The sequence below is a fragment of the Oncorhynchus mykiss genome, chromosome 20 (genome assembly GCF_013265735.2).
Source record: "Oncorhynchus mykiss isolate Arlee chromosome 20, USDA_OmykA_1.1, whole genome shotgun sequence".
NCBI lineage: Eukaryota > Metazoa > Chordata > Actinopteri > Salmoniformes > Salmonidae > Oncorhynchus > Oncorhynchus mykiss.
The window spans coordinates 9,440,645-9,468,339 of NC_048584.1; the positions used below are offsets into that span (position 1 = coordinate 9,440,645).

The window sequence follows — 27,695 nt, forward strand, 5'->3', positions numbered from 1 at the left end:
AGCGATGGCAGTCTCCTACTTAAGTATGTAGCAACTACAAGGCAGCGGAATAATTCAGTTTTAGTCGTCAAGCAAGAGGCAACCAGAAGCAAAATAGCTCCCTAACATCAAAGATCCACCAACATATTTTGCAGTAGGTATGGGAATCTTCTGCATATAATTATTTATTTTGATGGAAAACCCACCACTGGTTTGCATGGCTAAAGAGCTTTATTTTCCTGTCATCCAACAAATGTAAATGCATGGAGTTTGCTAAAAGGCGTTGGCACTTGGTTTGGACCCGGTGCTATGATCAAATTACATGAAAATAGAGCTCTTTTGCCATGCACACCGGCTCTTCGCCATGTAGTCGCATGGGTCGCGTCATCCAGGCTATGTATCTGGAGCCGCTGAGCCAGAGGAGCATGTATCATACTGTAGGACTCATTGCAGCCAGCACGTCAAACGAACCACAAAAATTAACGAGTCACTCAGAAAAACGAATCATGACTCAAGTCAGTAAAGAGTCGTTCAAAAATAACTAATTGTTTGCAAACTGCACATCACCACTGTGCACTTGTGTTGACCTCATCTGATGGCATTTCAACGGTCAGTTTCAGCATTCCTCAATCCAACTAGCCCAAAGGCTGGCAGATGGCAATGTCTGGAACTAGCATTCCTAGGCAGTAGCCACTCTAGCATGGAATACTCCTGTTTCATAAAGTACCCATATTATCCCCTTTTTTCCTGCCTTCTAAAACTGTAATATCTTATGTTTCACTGAATCGTGGCTGAATGACGACATGGATATTCAGCTAGCGGGATATACGCTGCACTGGCTAGACAGAACAGCACACTCCGGTAAGACGGGTGGGGGGGTCTGTGTATATTTGTAAACAACAGCTGTGGCACAAAATCTAAGTGTCTCTAGATTTTGCTCGCCTGAAGTAGAGTATCTTAGATGATAAACTGTAGACCACACTATTTGAGTTTTCATTAAATAAAATTGTGGCTGTTTATTTACCACCACAGAAATTTTTTTCGTGGCTGTTTTATTTACCACCACAAACGGACGCTGGCACTAAGACCACACTGAGTCAGCTGTATAAGGAAATAAGCAAACAGGAAACCGCTCAACCAGGGGCGGTGCTCCTAGTGGCCGGGGACTTTAATACAGAGAAACGTACATCAGTTTTACCTCATTTCTATCAGCGTGTTAAATGCGCAACAAGAGGGAAAAATATTCTAGACCACCTTTACTCCACACACAGAGAAATGTACAAAGCTCTCCCTCGCCCTCCATTTGGAAACTCTGACCACAATTCTATTCTTCTGATTCCGACTTACAAGCAAAAATTAAAGCTGGAAGCACCAGTGACTCGCTCTATAAAAAAGTGGTCAGATGAAGCAGATGCTAAACGACACGACTGTTTTGCTAGCACAGACTGGAATATGTTCCTGGGACTTTTGGCATTGATGAGTACACCACATCAGTCACTGGCTTTATCAATAAGTGCATCGAGGACGTTGTCCCCACAGTGACTGTGGCAACATTCGCACTGAGCTAAAGGGTAGAGCTGCCGCTTTCAAGGTGCAGGACTCCAACCCGGAAGCTTATAAGAAATCCTGCTATGCCCTCAGATGAACCATCAAACAGGCAAAGCGCCAATACAGGAGTAAGATTGAATCGTACTACACCGGCTCCGACGTTCGTCGGATGTGGCAGGGCCTGCAAACTATCACAGACTACAAAGGGAAGCACAGCCGCGAGCTGCCCAGTGACACAAGCCTACCAGTCGAGCTAAATCACTTCTATGCTCGCTTCGAGGCAAGCAACACTGCAGCATGCATGAGAGCATCAGCTGTTCCGGACAACTGTGACCGCACTCGCCGTAGCTGACGCAAGTAAGACCTTTAAACCAGGACGTGTGCTCCGGGCATTTGCTGACCAACTGGCAGGTGTCTTCACTGATATTTTCAATATGTCCCTAATTGAGTCTAATACCAACATGCTTCAAGCAGACCACCATAGTCCTTGTGCCCAAGAGCACTAAGGTAACCTGCCAAATTGACTACAGACCCGTAGCACTCACGTCCATAGCCATGAAGTGCTTTGAAAGGCTGGTAATGGCTCACATTAACACCATTATCCCAGAAACCCTTGACCCACTCCAATTTGCATACCGCTCAAACAGATCCACAGATGATGCAATCTCTATTGCACTCCACACTGCCCTGTCCCACCTGGACAAAAGGAACACCTACTTGAGAATGTAATTAATTGACTACAGCTCAGCGTTCAACACCATAGTGCCCTCAAAGCTCATCACTAAGCTAAGGATCCTGGGACTAAACACCTCCCTCTGCAACTGGATCCTGGACTTCCTGATGGGCCGCCCCCAGGTGGTGAGGGTAGGTAGGAACATCTCCACTTCGCTGATCCTCAACACTGGGGCTCCACAATGGTGCGTGCTCAGTCCCCTCCTGTACTCCCTGTTCACCCACGACTGCATGGACAGGCCCGACTCCAACACCATCATTAAGTTTGGAGACGACACAACAGTGGTAGGCGTGATCACCAACAATGACAAGACAGCCTATAGGGAGGAGGTCAGAGACCTGGCCGGGTGGTGCCAGAATAACAACCTGTCCCTTAACGTAATCAAGACAAAGGAGATGATTGTGGACTACAGGAAAAGGAGGACCGAGCACACCCCCATTCTCATCGACGGGGCTATAGTGGAGCAGGTTGAGAGCTTCAAGTTCCTCACCAACAAACTAGAATGGTCTAAACACACCAAGACAGTTGTGAAGAGGGCATGACAACCTATTCACCCTCAGGAGACTGAAAAGATTTGGCATGGGTCCTCAGATCCTCAATAGGTTCTACAGCTGCAACATCGAGAGCATCCTGACTAGTTGCATCACTGCCTGGTACGGCAACTGCTCGGCCTCCGACCGCAAGGCACTACAGAGGGTAGTGCGTACAGCCCAGTACATCACTGGGGCTAAGCTGCCTGCCACCCAGGACCACTACACCAGGCGGTGTCAGAGGAAGGCCCTAAAAATTGTCAAAGACCCCAGCCAGCCCAGTCATAGACTGTTCTCTATGCTACCGCATGGCAAACAGTATCAGAGCGCCAAGTCTAGGACCAAAAGGCTTCTCAACAGCTTTTACCCCCAAGCCATAAGACTCATGAACAGGTAATCAAATGGCTACCCAGACTATTTGCAGTGTGTCCCGCCACCCCCTCTTTTTCGCTGCTGCTACTCTCTGTTTATCATCTATCCATAGTCCATTGAACTATACCTACATGTACATATTACCTCAATTAGCCCGACTAACCTGTGCCCCCGCAAATTGACTCTGTACCGGTACCACCTGTATATAGACTATTTTTATTCAATATTTTTTAAATCTATTGTTTACCAATTTTTTTTTTTTTACTTAAAAATTGCACTGTTGGTTAGGGCTTGTAAGTAAGCATTTCACTGTAAGGTTGTATTTTGCACACTTGACAAATAAACTGATTTGATACAGTTGACCTAGGCAGATCTAGGACGACAGAAATGTTACAAACTGACTTGTTGGAAACCTGGCATCCTATGATGGCGCCACATTGAAAGTCACTGAGCTCTTCAGTAAGGCCATTCTACTGCCAATGTTTCTATGGAGATTGCATGGCTGTGTGCTCGATTTTATACACCTGTCAGCAACGGGTGTGGCTGAACTAGCCAAATTCACTAACTTGAAGGGGTGTCCACATACTTTTGTATATAAAGTGTATTTTACCAACTTGTTTTTCAGTTTGGGAATATTGGGGTTCCCCTCCTGCTCAACAAGCAGTCCAAATGCGTATGTATCTGCCATTGCAGCCTGAATAACCTCAACTGGCAAACAACAAATATATTCACTGTAGGTGTGGTAGCCTGTATCAGTTTAGTTTCACTTTTGATTCGTGTGAAATGATATTATATAAATGACATTGAAACATGATCGGTATCGATCATTCGTCTGTATATATGCTTTATTTATCGTTGACATCAATACATTACATTAGCACACTGACTGTACACATACTTTTTCTTACAGTTTGCAATCATCAAGTCTTAAATGTATTTTTGAAACTAGTATTCTGCCAGCAGCACAAATGATGACATCACGTTTGTATGTTCATGTCAGAACCTTCAAAATAACAGCCCGTATTTCAAAACTCCTTCAAAAGTTAGATTTTTAATCAATTGACACTTTTATTGTGCCAACAAGAAAAGGCAATAGGACAGTTTTGAAAACCAATACAAAATATGGTTAATAAAAACTAAAATCAATAATGAAAAAATACAATGTTGACTCTGGTATGTTGAGATTATTGAGAGAGAACTTTTCTACCTGTCTCAGCTAAAATTGGGTGGGAAGTACTCAGTGTAGTTTGAGGGGAGCTGTGTAGCACAGCCTGCTGCTGGCTTTTCACTCCGCCCACTAAATAGCCTCCAATGCAATAATACACTGTAATAGTCAGTACATGGGATCGATATTGGCTTGTAGAGAACTTTTTGACCTGTCTCAGCTAAAGTGTGTTGGAAAATACTCAGTAAGGTCTATAATGTATGTGTTGTTTTGGAGGGGGACTGTGTCCTACATATCCATCAGCACTTTATTTAACCCCCCCATAGCCCACAATGCAATACACATTGTAGAGAACTTTGGGGTTTGAAAAACTCAGTAGATAAAATGCAAAACGTGTAAACCAGAGAACATGCACTACAAAAGAGAACATCCTTATTTGCATTATGTATATATTTTGGGGCGTTTACACAGTTATGCCAATTAAACCACTGTAGGCTTGTACATTTTGAATGACTAACAATAATAAGGAAACAAGCTTTCGATAACTATGTCTACTTGAACACAGAGTAAAACTGTAAATGAAAGTGACTTGGGTAGCCTATGAAACCGTAATGCATTGAGTGCAGTAGGATCCTCATCTCATTTGATTGTCGGATTTGGGCCTCAGGATTGGGATCAATTTGAATTTTTTTGGCAATCAATTCAGGAAGATAAATTATATTCCAATGCAATCATTGAAAAGAGGTAGTCATATCTATTTTAATTTACTTCTTAATAGGCTGATAAGGAAAAGCTATTTATGTCAAGTTCTCTCAATTTTGTAAATTCAAAGAACTTCCTCCAATTTACCCCAACTCAAGTAGGAATATTAAATTATCAACACATATGCCTACATACACAAACAGTAATAGTACCAACAACATTGACCAACAACAACAACAAGCATTGTTGTCTACCTGATAAAGCAACGAGGTCTCTCACCAATAGTCTCGAAATAGATCAAGTTGAAGAAGGTTTAATCACCAAGCTGAGTTAATCAAGGTGTCCAACAAAGGTGCGTGTAAATATCCATTGTCCCATTTCTCTTGTTGGGGGGCTTTGCCACCTCTCCTCTCTTTACAGCTAGGCCTATCAAATGAGAGATTTCTGTAAGAAATGCTATCCAGCAATTGAAAGGGAGGTTGGAAGGAGCACAAGTTAAAACAACCAAACAACCATTGCATAGGACTTTAAGACAGGAGTTATAATAAGACGAAGGCTAAGTAATAACATTTTATTTTCTCACAAAAGACCATTTTGGAGAAATAGGCGATGATTCATGAATCAGTCCAAAACCCAAGTCCAAGAGGCAAACCAAGGGTTTAAGAAACTCGTTGGAAAGCTATGCATAATTGGGGTGATATAAACCTATAGCAAGGTGATTTTATTAGGATACTACTTCAAAAATATTTATTTGTCAGGCCAAGCCATTGACCTGATGCATTTTTAGGCACAACATAGAAATGTTGTGGGACTATAGTAGATTGAGTATTTATTGGGTCATTATGTTAGTATATTATGTGTGTTTGTAATAGTGTGTTATATGTGAAAATGTGTTTGTATTATAAATTGTATTTTAATGTTTAAGGACTCTTGGAAGATTAGTCTAAATGGGGACACAAAGAGATCCAAATAAAATCTTGCTCTGATTTGTCTTCCCGAGGGTCCCGAGATAAAATGTACTATAGTTCTGTTTGATAAAATCCATTTTTAAATTCAAATGTAGGAACTGGGTTCTACAGTTTGAACCCTTGCTGTCTCTGGCTCCACACCCACCCCGCCCAGCCATCTCGATGTGTGAAAGTTAGTGTGTAAGCTAATGATCCATCCATCATGTATGACATTCCTGGGAGTGTGTAAACTTAAATTGTGTATTACCATATACTTTTTGTTTGTTCTCTATAGTTATGTACTTAAATGTATCAATTGACCAATTCAGCACATTTGGGCAGACTTGATACAAAATATTGTCCAGTTTTGAAATGCTTCACTGGCTCAATCTGAAACTTCGCATAAACACTGCCACCATCTAGTGGCAAAAATTGGGCCTAAACTCCAATAATACATTATGGCCTTTCCTTTGCATTTCAAAGATGATTAAATAAAATAAAAAAACACGTTTTTTTGTTTGCATTATCTTTTACCAGATCTAATGTGTTATATTATCCTACATTAATTTCACATTTCCACAAACTTCAAAGTGTTTCCTTTCTAATTGTATCAATAATATGCATATCCTTGCTTCAGGTCCTGAGCTAGTTAGAATATGGGTATGTCATTTTTGGTGAAAATTGAAAACAAGTGTCTGATGCTTAAAAGGTTGAACATGCTGGTAGAAATTAGGTCAAATCGATTTTATTTACCCTTCATTAAAGTCCCCAGACTCTGGACTGGCACTTTCCTGTTTTTTTTATGGCCGTATACTGCTCATTGAGTGTGGTCCAAGTTTCAGAATCGGTTTGTTGTGGTAAATAGACAGCTAAAAAGAATTGATAAACTCTCTCGGTAAATAGTGTGGTCTACACGTTTTCATGAGATACTCTAACTCAAGCGAGCAAAACCTCGAAACTTCCTTAGATTTCATTTATTTTTACAAATATACACAGACCGCCAGCCGTTGTCTTACCGGAGGCAGCTGTTCTATCCTGCTGAAAAAAACTAGTCTCTCAAAGCACTTCATGATGACAGAAGTGAGTGCTACGGGGCGATAGTCATTTAGTTCAGTTACCTTTGCATTCTTGGGTACAGGAACAATGGTGGCCATCTTGAAGCATGTGGGGACAGCAGACTGGGATAGGGAGAGATTGAATATGTCCGTAAACACACCAGCCAGCTGGTCTGCGCATGCTCTGAGGACTCAGCTTGGGATGCCGTCTGGGCCGGCAGCCTTGCAAGGATTAACATTTAAATGTCTTACTCACGTCGGCCACGGAGAAGGATAGCCCACAGTCCTTGGCTGCGTCAGTGGCACTGTATTATCATCAAAGCGGGAAAAGAAGGTGTTTAGTTTGTCTGGAAGCAAGACGGTGTCCGTGTCGTGGCTGGTTTTCCTTTTGTAGTCCGTGATTGTCTGTAGACCCTGACACATACATCTTGTGTCTGAGCTGTTGAATGGTGACTCCACTTTGTCTCTATACTGACATTTTGCTTGTTTGATTGTCCTGCGGAGGGAATGACTACTGTTTGTATTCTGCCATATTCCCAGTCACCTTGCCATGGTTAATTCCAGTGGTACACTCTTTCAGTTTTGCACGAATGCTGCCATCCATCCACGGTTTCTGGTTAGGGTAGGTTTTAATAGTCACAGTGGGTACAACATCTCCTATACATTTCCTTATAAACTCACTCACCGAATCAGCGTGTACGTCGATATTGTTCTCTGAGGCTACCTGGAACATATCCCAGTCTGCATGATCAAAACAATCTTGAAGCATGGATTCCGATTGGTCAGACCAGTGTTGAATAGTCCTTAGCATGGGTACTTCCTGTTTGAGATTCTGCCTATAGGAAGGGAGGAGCAAAATGGAGTCGTGGTCAGATTTGCCGAAGGGAGGGCCTTGTATGCATCACGGAAGTTAGAATAACAATGGTCCAGTGTTTTTCCAGTGCGAGTGCTACAGTCGATATGCTGATAGAATTTAGGTATCCTTTTCCTCAAAATTGCTTTGTTAAAATCCCCAGTTACAATAAATGCAGCCTCAGGATATATGGTTTCCAATTTGCATAAAGTCCAGCGAAGTTCCTTGAGGGCCTTCGTGGTATCGGCTTGAGGGGGGATATACACGGCTGTAACAACAACCGAAGATAATTATTTTGGGAGATAATATGGTCGGCGTTTGATTGTGAGGAATTCTAGGTCAGATTAACAAAATGACTTGAGTTCTTGTATGTTGTTACAATTACACCATGAGTTGTTAATCATGAAACATACACCCCCGACCTTCTTCTTCCTGGAGAGATGTTTATTCGGACAAAGGATCCGCTTCGGGAAAGTCATATTCCTGGCCGCTCTGATATCCAACATTTCTTCCCGGCTGTATGTAATAACACTTAAGATTTTCTGGGCTAACGATGTATGAAATAATACATAAAAAATTCAATACTGCAAAGTTTCCTAACATCACCAGTACCCAGTGGGGATTTTAGCAACAAACTAAAAATGTGTGATGCATGCCAGCAAAGCCACAACACAACCCTAAACAATACATTAATTGCACTCTAACAGTGACAAACAGGTGCCCACAAACTGTTAGGGCCTACACAAAGCTTTCTCAACAGCAGCTCTCCCAACATCTTACCACTGCTACACCTGGCTAACAGTGTAGCCTTGTCTGGCAGCGAAACAGTTCATTTAGCCTCATTTACTGCCTTTAAAAAAAACAGCTGGTATGGCTGACTTGCTTAAACAAATGTGCTTTCTACTGACAATTGAGATGTACAAACTATTTTATTAGTGGACGACAAGCGGATAAGAGGCAATCCGTAATTTTGACTAAGACATTAATGACCGAGCCAGAACGGACTAGTCAATATAACTACTTGTTCAGCACTTTTGGAATATACAGCAACAGACTTCAGAACATGGGCCGTTGTTAGTGTTACTTTCTTAGCTGCAGTATACATATCTCCCTGGCATATTACATCATTTCTGCAGCAGCATATAAGACATTTTTGGACTCTCGATATTGTAATGTGCTCACTTGAACAGGAAGGTGACGCGGCGGTCCTTCGTGGGCAAATTTTGTCATCAACGAAAGAGAAAGGATTTACAATTCCAAGATGGATGACCGTTCAAAACGTATTTTGAGCTTGTTTATTCCCGACTTCCCAGTTGCAATGCTTGCAGTTAGCCACTGTCACCGATTCCATGCAAACCACTCATTGTTGAATTTGCGATTTTCAACTTATTGTGTAATGTTTATGTCCAATGGCCGATGAGCACCGATACATGTTATCTATAAATTATCTTCATATGACAAGGATTAAAAAGGATTTGCCAGTATATTGTCTACTTGATTCATGATGATGACTGCTAGCTAAGATTTTGAAAGTAAGACGTTGACATGATCAATCCAATCAAAGCTACTGTAGATATAAAGTGATTTGATGTAATTGTATCTGTGGCCAATGACCTTGAGCCTTCTTGGAAGGGCACTTCTAATTTAAGTCTATGGCAGGACACAAAGGGCTTACATTTGATGTCGACTAAGGGCGGGTGACCGAGTGTCCCCTTGAGTGACAGAACACTGAGCCAATCACGGTGCAATGCTCCTATTTTCTGCAGGCCAGCACCACCACCACAGAAAGCACTGTGCTAGGTTGAAGACCTGCATTTTGGAGCTACCTGTTTGTTTTCGGCTTTATTAACTCAATTGTATTTTTATTTTTTAAAATTGTTTGCAAATTGATATGTGACAAGTATTAATGCCAAAATAACATCAAAACAGGCAAGCCCCCAATTTATATATATATATATTTGCAAAAAAATGTGGGGCTCAAAACAGGTGGGGCTCTGAATGACAGATGACAGGTCGCCACTGCCAGTACCACATCCGTATGGTGTTTCTGTCCATAACGTGACTGCAAGAGACAGGTTGGAATGTCTGACAGGAATACGATATGTTTTGAATTTGTTGATAAAATGCGGACATGATTGCGAGACACAGGACAAAGGGCCAAAATTCGGGACTATCCCGCACAATACGGAACACGTGGTCACCCTAGACCGCCAAAAAATCGATACTACCATAGTTTAGCATGTCTTTGCAGGGGGACTCTTATTTTGAAGAAAAAAAACAAATCCGCGATCGTGTTGCCAGCATAATATCCTGCTGCTAGGAGAACGGTAGCCTAATCATGTTTCGCTTCCAAGACGGGGGCGTGTTTAAATTTCATTTTACTGATAATTTCTTTCAGTTTTGAGCTTTGTCGACGACGACTCGACGCGTTGAATTCCATATTTTTGAATATCCAGTCGACTCGTCAGTTGCCTTTGCTATAAACATTAGCTGCCGTCAGGTGAGTAGACTACGCAGCTTCACTATTTCTTTGCAACTTTGCTGGTTGGTTCGATTGATGTAAAAGTACAGTAGGTACGTTGTGACAATGGGAGGGATATTGTCATCTGGAAACGGACTGTTAGATTAAGCTCGTTTTAAAGAGAGCCCGTTTCTGTATTTTGCTTGTGAGTGTGTTTTGGATCCATGGGATAGTAGGCTATTTGTTGTCCATTTATGGCGCACGTGCAGGATTTTTATTTTGACTTGTGTAAGCAGAGAGGAAGTGTGTCTAACAAGGCCGACATTTGGAAAGTGTTTAAAACTGCTTCACATTGTGCGTTCGTAAATTCACTCCGGCTATCTACTCCGAGTCAAGTGCTCTCATCCGAGTGCTAGAGCACAGAAGAACTGAGGAATTTACGAACTGTCAACACTCGTTGACTATGACCATGTCAGAGTTCGGTGTTCTCTCATTAGTGTATGATGGATCAACACTACTCCTCGGCCAGAGCTTCCAGTGTGCGCTTTGAACGCTCAGAGAGCGATATGTATTTACGAACGCTTAGAGCGCACTCAAACATTCCAGAGTGAATTTACGAACACACCCATATAATTTCTTAGGATTTTACCCCTGTGAAGAAGCTAGGTGAATTGAAACAGAACTGTATTCCAAACCAATCTCCCCTCCCCTGTATCTTATTTCCTGTAACTTGGCAAAGACTCGCGCTTGAGTCTCTCTTTCAGTTTTGGTCCACCAGCTTCAAACAACTATAAAACAAAATATTTTTGCTTATTGAAAATATTACACTGCGATTTAGATGATTCCCAGCAGCACCAGTTAGTGCTTGTTCTCTCACAAACTGAAATTGAGCGAACAGTGTATAACTTTAGCAATCATGACAGCGCATTGCATACACACCTGCGATTGAAACGCTTGAGTGCTCACATTCTGACAATATAAAAAGTAAACTGGCACTGTGGTAAAGTTGGAACATCTTCTACGATGGTTTAAAGGCGTTTTCAACCTCTCCCTGTCCGAGTCTAATACCAACATGTTTCACACATACCACGATAGTCCCTGTGCCCAAGAACACTAAGGTAACCTGTGTAAGTGAGTGCTACGGGTCGGTAGTCTTATCTGTAGCCATGAAGTGCTTTGACAGGCTGGTCATGGCTCACATCAACACCATTATCTCAGAAACCCTAGACCCACTCCAATTTACATACCGCCCAAACAGAGCCACAGATGATGCAATCTCTATTGCACTCCACACTGCCCTCTCCCACCTGGACAAAAGGAACACCTATGTACAGAATGCTATTCATTGACTACAGCTCAGCGTTCAACACCATATTGCCCTCAAAGCTCATCACAAAGCTAAGGACCCTGGGACTAAACAGCTCCCTCTGCAACTGGATCCTGGACTTCCTGTCAGGAAGGTAACAAAACGTGCCACGCTTATCCTCAACACTGGGGCCTCTCAGGGGTGTGTGCTCAGTCCCCTCCTGTACTCCCTGTTCACTCATGACTGCACGGCCAAGCCCGACTCCAACACCATTAAGTTTGCAGACACAACCGTGGAAGGCCTGATCACCGACAACGACGAGATAGCCTATAGGGAGGAGGTCAGAGAACTGGCCATGTGGTGCCAGGACAACCTTTCCCTCAACGTGATCAAGACAAAGGAGATGAGGAAGGAAAAGGAGGACCGAGCATGCCCCTATTCTAATTGACTGGGCTGCAGTGGAGCAGGTTGAGAGCTTCAAGTTCCTTGGTGTCCACATCAACAAACTAATATGGTCCAAGCACACCAAGACAGTCGTGAAGAGGGCACGACAAAACCTATTCCCCCTCAGGAGACTGAAAAGATTTGGCATGGGTCCTCAGATCCTCAAAAGGTTTTAAATCTGCACCATTGAGAGCATCACTGCCTGGTATGGCAACTGCTCGTCCTCCGACCCCAAGGCACTACAGAGCGTAGTACGAACGGCCCAGTACATCACCGGGGCCAAGCTTCCTGCCATCCAGGACCTCTATACCAGGCGGTATCAGAGGAAGGCCCTAAAAATTGTCAGACTCCAGCCACCCCAGTCATAGACTGTTCTCTCTGCTACCGCATGGCAAGCGGTACCGGAGCACCAAGTCTAGGTCCATGAGGCTTCTAAACAACTTCTACACCCAATCAAATGGCTACCCAGACTATTTGCATTGCCCTCTCCCCCTCTTTTACACCACTGCTATTCTCTGTCATCTATGCATAGTCACTTTAATGACTCTACCTCAATTTCAGTGAAAAACATGAGGGCAACAGTACTTGTGCAAAGTTTCAGAATGATAACTTCTGGAATGAGTGTGCCACATGACAGTTAGCATGAAGTCACCCAGGTGTCCCACAAGTTGCCCAAATGTACCCAAGTGGCCAAATTGGTGAAGTTATACATTTTGAAGAAAATAACCCCCCCCCCACATTTACAAAATATCAAGGGTGGCTATTATCAAGGGTGGCTATTTACACACTTTCAATATTTGGAAGACCCTCACAGTCTACACAATATTGTGCTGCTGATGCCATGTGCCATAGCAGTCTCTTTCTGCTGTAAAGCAGAGGGTCACCAAGCATGTGGTGCAGGTGATGGGGGACTTCATTTTGCAAAGAACACAATGACGTCTCCATGCCGTGCCCTTTTGGCCCTGAGGCACATCCATGCCTGCAGAAATAAATTTGGGGAGATGAACACCACTTGTGGCAGGAGCAGAAGGGACAGAGGTAGAGGGGCCAGAACGTGGCGCTGTAGCCAGCAAGCTCCCTGATGAGCAGCTCTCTGAAGGCTAGCTGTGAGATGGGGGGGCTTTCCACAGCTCTTAGCCATTTCCTTGTGTAGGATGAATGCATTCACTACAGCAATGTCGATGAAATGATAGAATGTCTTGTACCATTTCATCGTCTTGTGGAGAACATTAATTAGAGGTCGACCGATTTATAATTTTTTACAGAAAAAGCATAATCTGAGAACGGCGCTCAGAACCCAAAACAGCCAGAGGAATATCGGCCATTTTGGAATCAACAAAGTTAGAAACAGCACCATAAATGTTCACTTACCTTTGATATTCATCAGAAGGCACTCCCAGGAATCCCAGTTCTACAATAAATGACTGATTTGTTCCATAAAGTTCCATCATTTATGTCCATAGCCACTTGTTGTTAGCGTGTTCAGCCCAGTAATCCATCTTCATGAGGCACAGGCACTTCATCCAGACAAAAACTCAAAGTTCCGTTACAGTCCTTTAGAAACATGTCAAGCGATGTATTTTAAGCAATCGTTAGGATGTTTTTAACATAAAACATCAATGTTCCAACCAGAGAATTCCTTTTGTCTTCAGAAAAGCTCTGGAACGAGAAGTGACTCTGTCGGGAGTGTGTGTCATGAGACCAAGGCTCTCTGCCAGACCACTGACTCAGAGGTCTCATGAGCCCCTCCATTATAGTAGAATCCTAAAACCAGTTTCTAAAGACGGTTGACATCTAGTGGAAGCCCTAGGAAGTGCAACCACCTCCATATCTCAATGTGCATTTGGTAGGCCAAGCTTTGAAAAACTACAAACTTCAGATGTCCCACTTCCTGGTTGGATTTTTCTCAGTTTTTGCCTGCCATATGAGTTCTGTTATACTCAGACATCATTCAAACAGTTTTAGAAACTTCAGAGTTTTCTATCCAATACTAATAATAATATGCATATATTAGTATCTGGGACAGAGTAGGAGGCAGTTCACTCTGGGCACACGATTCATTCAAAAGTGAAAATGCTGCCCCCTATCCCAAAAAGGTTAAGCCATTTGCAACAACTTTGGAAGTATATGCTTGGAGTCATTGTCCATTTGGAAGACCCATTTGCGACCAAGCTTTAACTTACTGACTGATGTCTTGATGTTGCTTCAATATATCCACATAATTTACCTCCTCATGATGCCATCTATTTCGTGAATGGAACCAGTCCCTCCTGCAGCAAAGCACCCCCACAACATGATGCTGCCACCACCGTGCTTCACAGTTGGGATGGTGTTCTTCGGCTTGCAAGCCTCCTCCTTTTTCCTCCAAACATGACGATGGTCATTATGGCCAAACAGTTCTATTTTTGTTTCATCAGACCAGAGGACATTTCTTCAAAAATAATGATCTTTGTCCCCATGTGCAGTTGCAAATCGTAGTCTGGCTTTTTTTTATGATGGTTTTGGAACAGTGGCTTCTTCCTTGCTGAGCGGCCTTTCAGGTTATGTCTATATAGGACTCATTTTACTGTGGATATAGATACTTTTGTACCGGTTTCCTCCAGCATCTTCACAAGGTCCTTTTGCTGTTGTTTTGGGATTGATTTGCACTTTTTGCACCAAAGTACGTTCATCTCTAGGATACAGAACACGTCTCCTTCCTGAGCGGTATGACGGCAGCGTGATCCCGAGGTGTTTATACTTGCGTACTGTTGTTTGAGCAGATGAACATGGTACCCCCAGGCATTTGGAAATTGCTCCCAAGGATGAACCAGATTTGTGGAGGTCTACAATTTTTTTGGGAGGTCTTGGCTGATTTCTTTTCATTTTCACATGATGTCAAGCAAGGAGGCACTGAGTTTGAAGGTAGGCCTTGAAATACATCCACAGGTACACCTCCAATTGACTCAAATGATGTCAATTAGCCTATCAAAAGCTTCTAAAGCCATGACATAATGTTCTGGAATTTTCAAGCTGTTTTAAAGGCACAGTCAACTTGGTGTATGTAAACTTCTGACCCACTGGAATTGTGATACAGTGAATAAGTGAAATAATGTCTGTAAACAATTGTGCATGACGCAAGTAATTTTTCCAACAAAGTAGGTGTCCTAACCGACTTGCCAAAACTATAGTTTGTTAACAAGAAATTTGTGCAGTGGTTGAAAAACAAGTTTTAATGACTCCAACTAAATGTTTGTAAACTTCCGACTTCAACTGTACGTATGTTTTTATACAGGTAGCTTTGACATCAGTTATAAATGTCGGCGTAAAACTAGATGTTGGGCTTATAACAATGTTGGCATTTTTATGTTATATCGTCCGATTCCGTTATGTTCACCGATATATCGTGCATCCCTTCCGGTAATCTTCCCCTTCAGTTGGTCAACTTTCACATTTACTGCTACCCCAATAATCACTCTTTTCAATGGCACCCTTTTCTTGAGGGCAAAACAATTCACATCTCTTGCCACCATTCGTTTAAGGTAGAGCGCCTGCTCCTTCTGATCAGCATAAACAAACTATCACAAACCACTTCTGGTTTCCCTCACCGATTCCACAGCACCCAACTCTGTTTTCATCCACCCTGAAACCACAAATGGCTCAGCCAAAAGGAAAGGGTCCACTTTTTAAAAAGAAATGTCCCCCCTTCACTTCACTCCAGACTCCTCTTTATCCTGACCCTCGGTGCAAGCCTTGGGCTCCGATACTTCACCCTCATTCCCTTCCATTTCTCCTCTCTTCGATCTGGCGTACAGCTCAGTCTGCTTACACTTTCTACCATTCTTCAACAAACCATCTCCCTTTCGCTTCCTCTTTTTGATGTACAATGTAGCGAAATACTCAAATGTCTAGTTCGACACACTCTGCTTCAAAAGTTGTAACAGTCCGTAGCTAATGGATACAACTGGAGACATTATATCCCCCCTACTTATTGCACCAGCAGCTATACACTGAGTACAGTGCCTTCGGAATGTATCGACTCGTTGACTTTTTCCACATTTTGTTACTTTACGGCCTTATTCTGAAATGGATCAAATGTTTTTCACCCTATCAATCTACACACAATAGCCCATTAAAAAAACAAATACATTACTTACAGCAAAGGGACTGAACTTGAGAGACTCGAAATTGAGCTCCGGTGCATCCTGTTTCTACGACTTGACCTGTGGAAAATTATGTTGATTGGACATGATTTGGCAAGGCACACACCTGTCTATGTAAGGTCCCACAGTTGACAGTGCATGGTCAGAGCAAAACCCAAGCCATGAGGTCGAAGGAATTCTCCGTAGAGCTCCAAGACAGGATTGTGTCGAGGCACAGATCTGGGGAAGGGTAACAAAACATTTCTTCGGTATTGAAGGTTCCCAAGAACACAGTGGCCTCCAACATTCTTACATGGAAGAAGTTTGGAACCACCAAGACACTTCCTAGAGCTGGCTGCCTGGATAAACTGCACAAACGGGGGAGAATGGCCTTGGTCAGGGATGTGACCAAGAACCCGATGGTCACTGACAGAGCTTCAGAGTTTCTCTGTGCAGATAGAACAATTATCTCTGCAGCACTCCACCAATCATGCCTTTATGGTAGAGTGGCTAGACGGAAGCCACTCCTCAGTAAAATGCACATGATAGCCTGCTTGGTGTTTGCCAAAAGGCACGTAAAGACTCTCAGACCATGAGGAAACAATATTCTCTGGTCTGATGAAATGCCAAGTATCACATCTGGAGGAAACCTGGCACCATCCTTACGATGAAGTATGGTGGTGGCAGCATCATGCTATGGGTATGTTTTTTTTTTTTTTTCAGCGGCAGGGACTGGGAGACTACTCAGGATCAAGAGAACGATTGAATGGAGCGAAGTACAGAGATCCTTGCTGAAAAAGTGCTCCAGAGCACTCAGGACCTCAGACTGGGGCAAAGGTTCACCTTCCAACAGGACAATGACCCTAAGCACACAGCCAAGACAACACAGAAGTGGCTTCAGGACAAGTCTGTGAATGTCCTTGAGTGGCCCAGCCAGAGCCCAGACTTGAACCCGATCTAACATCTCTAGATAAACCTGCGATTAGCTGCGCAGCGACACACCCCATCCAACCTGACACAGCTTGTGAGGATCTGTAGAGAAGAATAGGAGGAACACCCCAAATGTTTTTTGCAAACATTTCTAAAAGCAAAAACAGGTTTTGTCATTATGGGGGATTGTGTGTAGATTGTGGGGATGTTTTATTCCTTTAATCCATTTTAGAATACGGCTGTAACATAAAAATGCGAAAATAGTCAAGTGGTCTAAATATTTTATTTCCGAATGCACTGTATATGCTGTCTCGAGTAATTAAGTGAAACTAGCTCCAGTAGGCTAATTTGAGTGTGAACTGTGTTATTGTATTGGAATTACACACACACAGTTCAAACCACCATTCTGTTGCAGCCTACAAAGTTGCAAGTAATAGGCTAGCAAATTTGATTTTAAAATCTAATGTGGCCTATTTGTATAATTAGTAGGCTGACTCTTTCTCCTGCTGTTTTTTTTTAACTCTGCAACTGCAATAAGTAAATGCATGTCTTTATATTACTGTATGTATGCTGCAGCAATTGTACCTGTCACAAACCAAAAAGTTACCACGTCCCCACCTTGAGCATTGATTTGATCATGCAGAGGCCATAGAGAAGCCATGTTTAAACATCACATCATTTAACAGTTCCATTTCATGCCATGCTGTTCATAGAAATAATTTACCATTTTCTTGCAATTATTTATACTGGGAAAATGGAGTGGTTTTGTGCGGTAAATCTCGGTAAGCGGGTTCCCGCCATTCAACCCTAATTTACACCCTGCGATATTTATGCTTTACTCAAATGTAATATTAAATTCAATATTGTTGAGCTTGTGAGTGATATTGTTGACTAGTCTTTTTTTTAAATGTACTTATTTATCCAGATCAGTCAAGTAAGTTTACTTTCAGTTTTGATTATAGCCTAGTCCTCAAGGTCAGTGTTGTTCCAGCAAAACAGCTTGATCTGATGTCCCAGCCTATAGAGTTCCTCTGATGTGAATAAAGTATTGTTTTTATAATTTTCAAATGAATAGGTGATACAATCATATTTAGTTATTAGAACAACATGCACCTTGTTGGTAATGTAAGCTAGACCATGTGAATGGAAAAAAAAAAGAATAATCAAATCGGAATTACATAATGTAGACTATTACAAAAAAAAAAGATCTTCTATAATGAAAGGTTGTCATGTTCATAAGAAGCTCATTTGACTTGTGTAATGTATGCCTTGATTGCATATGACACCTTACACTCATGTTTTCCTCAGTCCTCAGAACAACATTGGATACCCTGTATTGTGTGAGCCATGGCCAAGTCAGATAATTTCCCTCTGGAGGAGGAGATAGTGAGCATCCTGGGCCAATGTGGACCAGCTCTGACTTACGCCCTGCAAAGCAAGTTTGGATGCACTGCCGTACTCCATGGTGTGGATGTTGCCGGTGCAGGACAGTCCATGAAGCCTGAGATTAGGTTTTCTACCCTGCTGTCCAAGGGCCTCAGGGTGTCTGTATGGAGGGACGACCTTACCACTCACCGTGGCGTAGAGGCTGTGGTCAACGCGGCCAATGAAAACCTCAGTCATGGGGGAGGTCTCGCCAAGGCGCTTAGCGATGCCGGTGGCCCAGGTATCCAGCAAGACAGTGACCAGTACATAAAGGCCAATGGAAAGTTGTTAACGGGAGGTGCCATCGTTGCCCAACCTGGATACCTTCCATTCAAGAAGATCATTCATGCCGTTGGTCCAAGCCTACCATACAACCCCCCAAAAAATGATGTTGATATTGCCACACCAAAACTTGAAAAGGTTGTTAGAAACATTCTAGAGGAGGTAAAGAAACATAATCTGAAGTCTGTTGCCATTCCTGCTATAAGTTCTGGCTTGTTCAACTTTCCCCTGCCACTCTGTGCAGACCTCATTGTTAAAACCCTGAAACACTACCATGATCACAATTACTCCGGGGCTCCTTTAGAGGTTCGCCTGGTCAATCACGATGACCTATCGGCTGGGGAGATGGAGAGAGCATGCCGTGAAGTACTGGGGTCATCGGTTTCACACAGTCAACCAGCGGCGGCTCAGTGGCTGCCACCCAAAGCTTCATACAGTAAAGTTGTGAGTCACGGAAAAGGCTCAACTTTCATGAAAGTCAACAATGTCACTCTGAACCTCAAACAAGGATACATTGAGAAACAGAAGGTACAATTAAAAGAAAATGGGACATAAAAAGGATAAATAATCAGAATTGAATGGTAGACATGACTGATGGAGGAATGTGTGTGAATATTTGGCTCTGGTTCAGCATTTGGAACATATTTCCAAATATATGAAAAGCTTAACTGTTATTAACTGATATTCTCTCTTGCTCGTCTTTTATTGACAGACGGGCGGCATTGTGAACACAATTTCTTCCAACCTTGATTTGTCATCCGGGGCAATTTCCAAAGCAATTCGGGGCGAGGCTGGAGAAGGCATACAGGTGGAGATATCGAATTGCTACCACAACAAATACAGTGACGTTATTGAGACCACTGGACACAATTTATCATGCAGTTACGTGTACCACACGATATGTCCTCACAAAGGTCAAGCATCTAAGGTAAATGCAAATAAGGTTTTTAGATATTCAACTACACTAAAAATGTACTGTTGCGATCAAACACAAAAGTTATCCTACCTTGTTCCTAGCAATATGTTAAGGGTAGTATATCAAAGATCTGGACTAGAGACATAGTAAAATATAGTTAGAAATATAACGTATAGAATAAAAAAACTGGACAAGTAATTTGTAAGCTTTCTGTATTCTTGTCATGACAGATTCTTGGTGACATCATCTCGAAGTGTCTGGGCATGGCCCAAAAAAAACGGCTGCCATCAATCTCCTTTCCAGCCATTGGTACTGGTGCGTTGGGCTTCAACAAGCAAGAGGTTGCCCAGATTATGATGGACACAGCAGTGAAATTTGCCAAGCAAAACAATGGCACGAACATGAATATCTATTATGTTATATATCCAGACGACACTGAGACATATAGGGTAAAAGTATTATTATTATTACGATCAAAGTATTATCAGTCATTTTTATACTAATCCTTTGTGGCCTGGTAATCGTCCCACAGCTCTTTGACGATTTCACTCTTTTGAAATTAAATGCCTTAGCCGTTTTTGAACTGAAGAGTTGCGAATATGATACATTTCTAAACCAAAATACTTCATTTCTTTGCCGTCTGTCTTCTTATGGACACCAGAGTTGATATAGCCTAGTTACCAGTCATCACATATTTCTGCTCTTTTCCACAGGCTTTTGAAGACAAACTGAAATCTCTTCAAGGCGCAACACAATATTCTAGCTCCTTCAACAGTGCCTCCGCTCAAGGTGAGATCCCAGTCAAAAGAAGTAGAAGTGGTATGTTATTATCATTTGTGTGTTAACAGAACTCTTGATACAACATATTTATTACAGCGGTTTTTGCACTATGCATGCAGTATTTTGGATTAAATTATTATTTTTTGTGTCTCGTCTGCAAGTATTTGAGCCCACAACTGGCCATTTTGAGTCCAGAAATCCAAGGGAAAGCGCACAACCATCTATCGAGCTCAGCAGTGCCTTTGATGAGACATTAAGAGAGGTCAGGTCCTGGTTGTTTTCTGTTTTCTACGCTGTCGCCAATAATGGCTTCACCATTCGCAACAATTTCATCCAGCACTTTGGTGAACATGAGGTTGGAAAGCTGCTGACCTTTCAGACCAAGTTCAAAGTTTCCATTGAGGTGTTCTTCAAAGATGGTTGTGCCGGCGTGAACATCCATGGGGCTTCTAGAGATGTCACAGCTGCTGTATTAGAGGTGGAAGCCATGTGCTGCAAAGTCCAAGAGGATTTCGCAAAAGAAGAGGAGACTGACATGGGCCTGAACACTTCCACTAGTTCCGCAAGGAAGCCTGTTGACGAGAGCAGTTCTGACTATAGACAAAGACAGCAGAATTTTCCCGGGCTTAATATTGTCAGGGTGAGTGTCCACACAAGAAACAACAGATTGCACCTTTAATGTTAAATCTGTGATATTAACTGCTTGATAACCAATCAAATATGGTTATGGCAAATGTGTCACAGGTTGAGAAAGTGGAGAACCGTGCCCTGAAGCAGGTCTTCGAGCTTAAAAAGAAGCAGTTGGACGTGTCTACCTCTCAGCGAATGTACCAGCGCCTGCCAGCGCAATACTGTAATCTGCTCACCAGAGTGGGCTTCCAGAGGGAGTTTGCATCACCTGACGGTAAGAGAAGCCACCTATTCATGAGTTGTACATTGCGTCACAATATTGCAACTGCATATTCTGCTTAATGCATTCTCAATTGGAGCTGATGAACTTTGCCCACTAAAGTCAACATTGCTGTCTAAAGTAAATTTGACAACATCATAATGATGGCAAAGTTGTTTCCGACTAATAATTTGCCTACTTTAGCAATGTCATCGTATTACCTGGCTGCTACAGTGTAATTTAGACCAAACAGTCACTAGCCCCTGTTCAGAATGACTGGTCACGACTCGACTTTTAGGCGCAACTATGGCTGAGGCATCTGTAGAACTTTGATAACAATGGCATGAGGCAACCGAGGTGCAACCCTTGAATAAAAAGTAATTCTATTCATTCTAATGACATTCTTTGTGTTCTATTTTTATGGAACCAGCACTGTGTTTAAAGAATAGCTCTGAAATAATTGTTGTGAAGCAATTCATTTAATATATTACTGCGATATGTAACCTTCTGGGTGACCCAACTAGGGTTGCAAAGGGTCGGAAACGTTCCGGAATTTTTCAGGACATTTTTCATGGGAACTTAAGCCTGGGATTTTTGGGAATTTTACTTACCCTCTGCATGCACAGTGCATTCTTCCATCACATGTGCAGATTCTCAAGATCTTGCACACTAATGAGATGCTATTGAGCCCACACTTCTACACTGTCTGAGCCAAGGACTACATGCTTTCTGGTAAGTCTTGATTAAAATACTGGATGGGGTGAATATATTTTATATTACATATTATTTTTTTGTTAACTAGTAAATAGTAGCCTACAACAAAGTGTGTTTAAATAATTTCTAACTTGTTAACAATCTGCTAGTTAGTATTTTCTACCATGTGGGTTTTAGCTTATTTGAGCCTGCTAAGGAGTGTGAATTCACCTGTTTCCATACATGCTTCATTTTAAAACATGTATCTTACAAAGGAGGAGTTTAATCTAACTGCTTAACAATTTATCTGTACATGGAATTGTATTTGTTTTTTGTACTCATTTTTGCCCTCGCTTATCTCTACAGGAAAATTGCACGGGCACCATCTGATGTGTGGAGACCTTTCACTGCAGCAAATGTAGAAGGAGAAGCTGTATACATTTGCAAATACTGTGTCAAATCATATGTGAAGAATGCAACAAAGATGCAGAATCATCTGGCCAAGTGCATAAAGTTCCCTCAGCGCTCACAATAAGCAACCTCTGACAAAAGTCCCTCTACTTCTATTTGAGGTGAAAATGATGAACGACACCTTATCGATAGCAACAGCTCAATGGTCCTGGAATCAGAAGTTTTTTTGACTCAATGGAGGAATGTAGTCAAATAAATGCTGATGAATGTCTTGCTTAAGCTGTGTATTCAACTGGTTCACCTCTGCTCACAGGCAATGTGTATTGGAAGATATTTCTGAATTTTCTTCGCCCAGCATACACCCCTCCAACCAGAGATGCTTAATCTACTCATTTACTGGTTGTAGAGTTCAAGTGAAGGTCAAGCAAATCATAGAGAAAGCAGACTGTATTGCAGTCATCTCTGATGGTTGGTCGAACATTCGTGGGCAAGGAATAATTAACTACATTTCCACCCCTCAACCAGTATTCTACAAGAGCACAGACACACAAGGGGCAAGATGCACCGGTCTCTACATTGCAGAGGAGCTGAAGGCAGTCATCAATGACCTTGGACCACAGAAGGCATTTGAACTGGTGACAGACAATGCTGCAAACATGAAGGCTGCTTGGTCTAAAGTGGTGTCCTACCCTCCCATCACACCTATTGACTATGCTGCTCATGCATTGAATCTGCTCCTCAAGGACATCATGACACTGAAAACAATGGATACACTCTACAAGAGAGCCAACCACATTGATGCTGCCCAGCAACACACGTTGGGGTGGTGTTGTAATCATGTTTGACAGTCTCCTGGAGGGGAAGGAGTCTCTCCAAGAAATGGCCATATCACAGTCTGCCGATATGGACAGCCCCATCAGAGGTTCCTCCTGGATGATGTATTTTGGGAGAGAGTGGTAAGCAGCCTGAAACTCCTGAAACCAATAGCAGTAGCCATTGCACGGCTTGAGGGAGACAATGCCATCCTGTCTGATGTTCAGACTCTGCTTGCAGATGTAAGATAAATCCGTACTGCCCTGCCCACTTCACTGTTGCTCCAAGCAGAGGAAACTGCTGTTCTGAAATACATCAAAAAGTGTGAAGACTTAACCTGATGCCCATAGATGCCGCAGCATACATGTTGGACTCCAAGTATCCTGGCAAGAGCATCCTGTCTGGTGCCGAGATCAACAAGGCCTATGGTGTCATCACTACTGTGTCTCGCCACCTTGGCCTGGATGAGGGCACATTTCTTGGCAGTCTGGTGAAGTACACTTCCAAGCAAGGACTTTGGCATGGAGATGCAATATGCTAGTTGTGCCAACGGATCTCATCAGCCACCTGGTGGAAGGGACTTTGTGGATCTGAGGCTCTTTCCCCTGTTGCCTCCATCATCCTCCAAATCCCACCAACATCAGCCGCCTCAGAGCGCAACTGGTTCCTGTTTTGGAACACACACAAAAGCACGCAACAGGTTGACCAATACAAGGGTTGAAAAATTGGTGGCTATCCGGGGCAAATTTGAGTCTTTTTGAGCCTGACAACGAGCCATCCTCAACAAGGTTAGAAAGTGACAGTGAAGATGCGGCCTCAGAATCTGATGTTCAAAAGGTTGACATTGAGGAGGTCCAAGGAGAAGACATTGAAGCCTGAGAGGAAGACAACCAAAGCTTTAGTTTCTAGCCTATCATTTTACAGATGTATGTTGACAACATTTTTGGGAGATGTAATTGAGCATTGGGGATCATTCAATATATATATATTTTTCTTTTCAGAGAAATCATCCCATGTGAAGAGTAAACTAATTTATTTAAAGTTCAATTTGTAACAATAGTTTTTTTGTTTTTTTTCTATTGAAAGGATTTAATCATTTGCAATGTCTACATATGATAAGGTAAAATGTTTCTGTCTTCATATGGTAAATAAACTCAGCAAAAAAAGAAACGTCCCTTTTTCAGGACCCTGTCTTTCAAAGATAATACGTAAAAATCCAAATAACTTCACAGATCTTCATTGTAAATGGTTTAAACACTGTTTCCCATGCTTGTTCAATGAACCATAAACAATTAATGAACATGCACCTGTGGAACGGTTGTTAAGACACTAACAGCTTACAGACGGTAGGCAATTAAGGTCACAGTTCTGAAAACTTAGGACACTAAAGAGGCCTTTTTACTGACTGAAAAACACCAAAAGAAAGCTGCCCAGGGTCCCTGCTCATCTGCGTGAAAGTGCCTTAGGCATGCTGCAAGGAGGCATGAGGACTGCAGATGTGGCCAGGGCAATAAATTGCAATGTCCGTTCTGTGAGACGCCTAAGACAGCGCTACAGGGAGACAGGACGGACAGCTGATCGTCCTCGCAATGGCAGACCACGTGTAACAACACCTGCACAGGATCGGTACATCCGAACATCACACCTGCAGGACAGGTACAGGATGGCAACAACAACTGCCCGAGTTACACCAGGAACGCACTATCCCTGCATCAGTGCTCAGATTGTCTGCAATAGGCTGGACTGAGGGATTGTAGGCCTGTTGTAAGGCAGGTCCTCACCAGACATCATCGTCTTTAACGACGAGTCGCGGTTTTGTCTCACCAGGGGTGATGGTCGGATTCTCGTTTATCGTTGAAGGAATGAGCGTTACACCGAGGCCTGTACTCTGGAGCGGGATCAATTTGGAGGTGGAGTGTCCGTCAGGGTCTGGGGCGGTGTGTCACAGCATCATCGGACTGAGCTTGTTGTCATTGCAGGCAATCTCAATGCTGTGCATTACAGGGAAGACCTCTTCCTCCCTCGTGGTACCCTTCCTGCAGGCTCATCCTGACATGACCCTCCAGCATGACAATGCCACCAGCCATGCTGCTCGTTCTGTGCGTGATTTCCTGCAAGACAGGAATGTCAGTGTTCTGCCATGGCCAGCGAAGAGCCCGGATCTCAATCCCAAATCCCATTGAGCACGTCTGGGACATGTTGGATTGGAGGGTGAGGGATAGGGCCATTCCCCCCAGAAATGTCTGGGAACTTGTAGGTGCCTTGGTGGAAGAGTGGGGTAACATCTCACAGCAAGAACTGGCAAAACTGGTGCAGTCCATGAGGAGGTGATGCACCACAGTACTTAATGCAGCTTGTGGCCACACACCCTTTGTTCAGGGACACATTATTCAATTTCTGTCAGTCACATGTCTGTGGAACTTGTTCAGTTTATGTCTGTTGATTTTTATGTTCATACAAATATTTACACACGTTAAATTTGCTGAAGAGAAAAGCAGTTGACAGTGTGAGGATGTTTCTTTCTTGCTGAGTTTATATCCAATGCAAAAAACATCTACATTTAACATGGTAATTCCCACAAAGTTTCCACCTCTGAATATTCTAGACCCAACCAAATTCACATAAAAATGTGTTTTATAGATCGGTCACTCATTGAAAGCAAGTCTAAGAAGTGTAGATTTGTTCTATTTCTGTGCTTCCTGTTCTTAAGTTTAGGTTTTGAATACCAGCTTTGAACAGCTGAAAATACAATATTTTTGGTTGTGGAGAATATATTTCAGTGGGTTAGATGTCAAAATGATTCTCTACACTATACTTGCTTGTTTTGTCACAAACTGAAATTAGGCCAACTATTCAAATTTTAGCAACCAGGAAATGGAGCGATTTCTGGATAGTGCATCTTTAATTTCATTATTGATGTGTTACTTTCATCCGTAGTGCAACGCTATGGAGAGGGGATCTACTTCAGTGGCAGCGTGGATGGGGCAAAGAAGCAGTGGAAAGGCTTGGCAGACGAGGCATACCTGTACTTCGTTGAGGCGCAAGTGCTGACAGGGAAGTCCACACATGGCTCACCAGATCTTATTGTGCCACCGGTGATGCCCAGTGGAGACCCCATCACTCTTTATGACAGCGTGAAAGGGGGTGTGGACACCTATGTCATCTTCAATGGTCACCAGGCCCTACCTGAATATCTGATCATCTGCAAAAATGAATGAAGTTGCTAATGGGTGAAAAAAAATAGTCCTATGAAAGTCAATTTGTTTTAAAATTACCATATGTATCTTTCATTTGTGCCCTACTGTAGACTATGCAGGAAAACTGCATTTAGATCCACTTTATTATCCCATCGGGGAAATTAATTTGGTCATGTGCTGAAGACTGTACATGAAAACCGAGAAACGGCACAATATAATTCATTCAAAGTGCTATAGCTACACATTTAAAATGAAAGTGCAATATGCTGAAGACTCGAGGGACCAACAGACACTTATACAGCCTAATGACTGTTGGAGTAAGAGTCCCCATATCTATCGGTTTTGATTTTCTTTTGAAGAAGTCTCTTTCCCCTTCTCCGGCTGCTGCTGCGACTGAATTTTGAGTGAAGGGGATGTGTACTGTCCTGTAAAATGCTTTCACGTTTTAGTTTTGTGTATAGGTTGGTGGCTGATTCTTGATCCATACAAATTATCCTTCCCGCCATCTTAATCAAGCGCTGAAGCTTGACTTGGTCTTGCACTCGCATGTTTCCAAACACGCATGTCAGACCAAAGGACGGCACACGCTGCAGGACAGATTTATTATAGAGGCTTGGTCTGGGTGGAGGGAAATTGAATTCAGACATGTGTGCTTCACATTTTATATAGTTTTAATTGGTTATGGTTTTGTTTCATTTTCTGCTTCAGTGTCAAAGCATTATGGTTTCAGTTTATAACCAACAAAATGAATGCAGTTTGAATAAATGTTATTTCAGCAATGGGTTGTATGTCATTTTTATTGATAATACTGACAATCTTTTATTTTGTAATGAGTGTGTATTGTGATAGCATTATGTAAAAGTATAGCAAAATGCTTTGGTAGAGTAATTCGCTCTTATTACACTGATACTGTTACATAAACAGAACTCCATACTAGCCATCAATGAGCAAGGCATTAAGCTATTTTATTAGATTTATGTAAAAAGGTTATGGTTCACAACATTCTGGCAATGAGCAACTTGGAAGGACTACCGAGTAGGATTTTGCCATATTGCATTAAACAATGAAATATACTGTAACTGCTTACATACTGATACTGTACTTCCACCTAGTACATCAATAAAAATATGATTTGAGTTTTAA

At 42.4% G+C, this 27,695-nt stretch overlaps 1 protein-coding gene and 1 long non-coding RNA gene across 5 annotated transcripts; both read left to right on the forward strand.

Moving 5' to 3' along the window:
- On the forward strand, nucleotides 1–27,695 carry LOC110498932 (protein mono-ADP-ribosyltransferase PARP9). 4 transcript variants are annotated; one of them, XM_021575663.2, is made up of 8 exons: nucleotides 1–137; nucleotides 18,455–19,381; nucleotides 19,566–19,781; nucleotides 20,000–20,218; nucleotides 20,483–20,588; nucleotides 20,711–21,189; nucleotides 21,294–21,453; nucleotides 26,293–27,695. In XM_021575663.2, exons 2-8 carry the CDS (start codon nucleotides 18,494–18,496, stop codon nucleotides 26,571–26,573), a joined length of 2,349 nt encoding a protein of 782 aa, XP_021431338.2. In that variant the 5' UTR covers nucleotides 1–137; nucleotides 18,455–18,493; the 3' UTR covers nucleotides 26,574–27,695. The 4 variants fall into 4 exon arrangements, with proteins under 4 accessions (XP_021431338.2, XP_036811619.1, XP_021431337.2 ...); XM_036955724.1 differs by having other exon boundaries at nucleotides 111–133; XM_021575662.2 differs by lacking the exon at nucleotides 1–137 and adding an exon at nucleotides 10,172–10,384.
- Nucleotides 21,463–24,410, forward strand: LOC118942032. The gene is made up of 2 exons (XR_005037919.1): nucleotides 21,463–22,170; nucleotides 22,498–24,410. It is a non-coding gene; the product is annotated as an uncharacterized LOC118942032 (long non-coding RNA).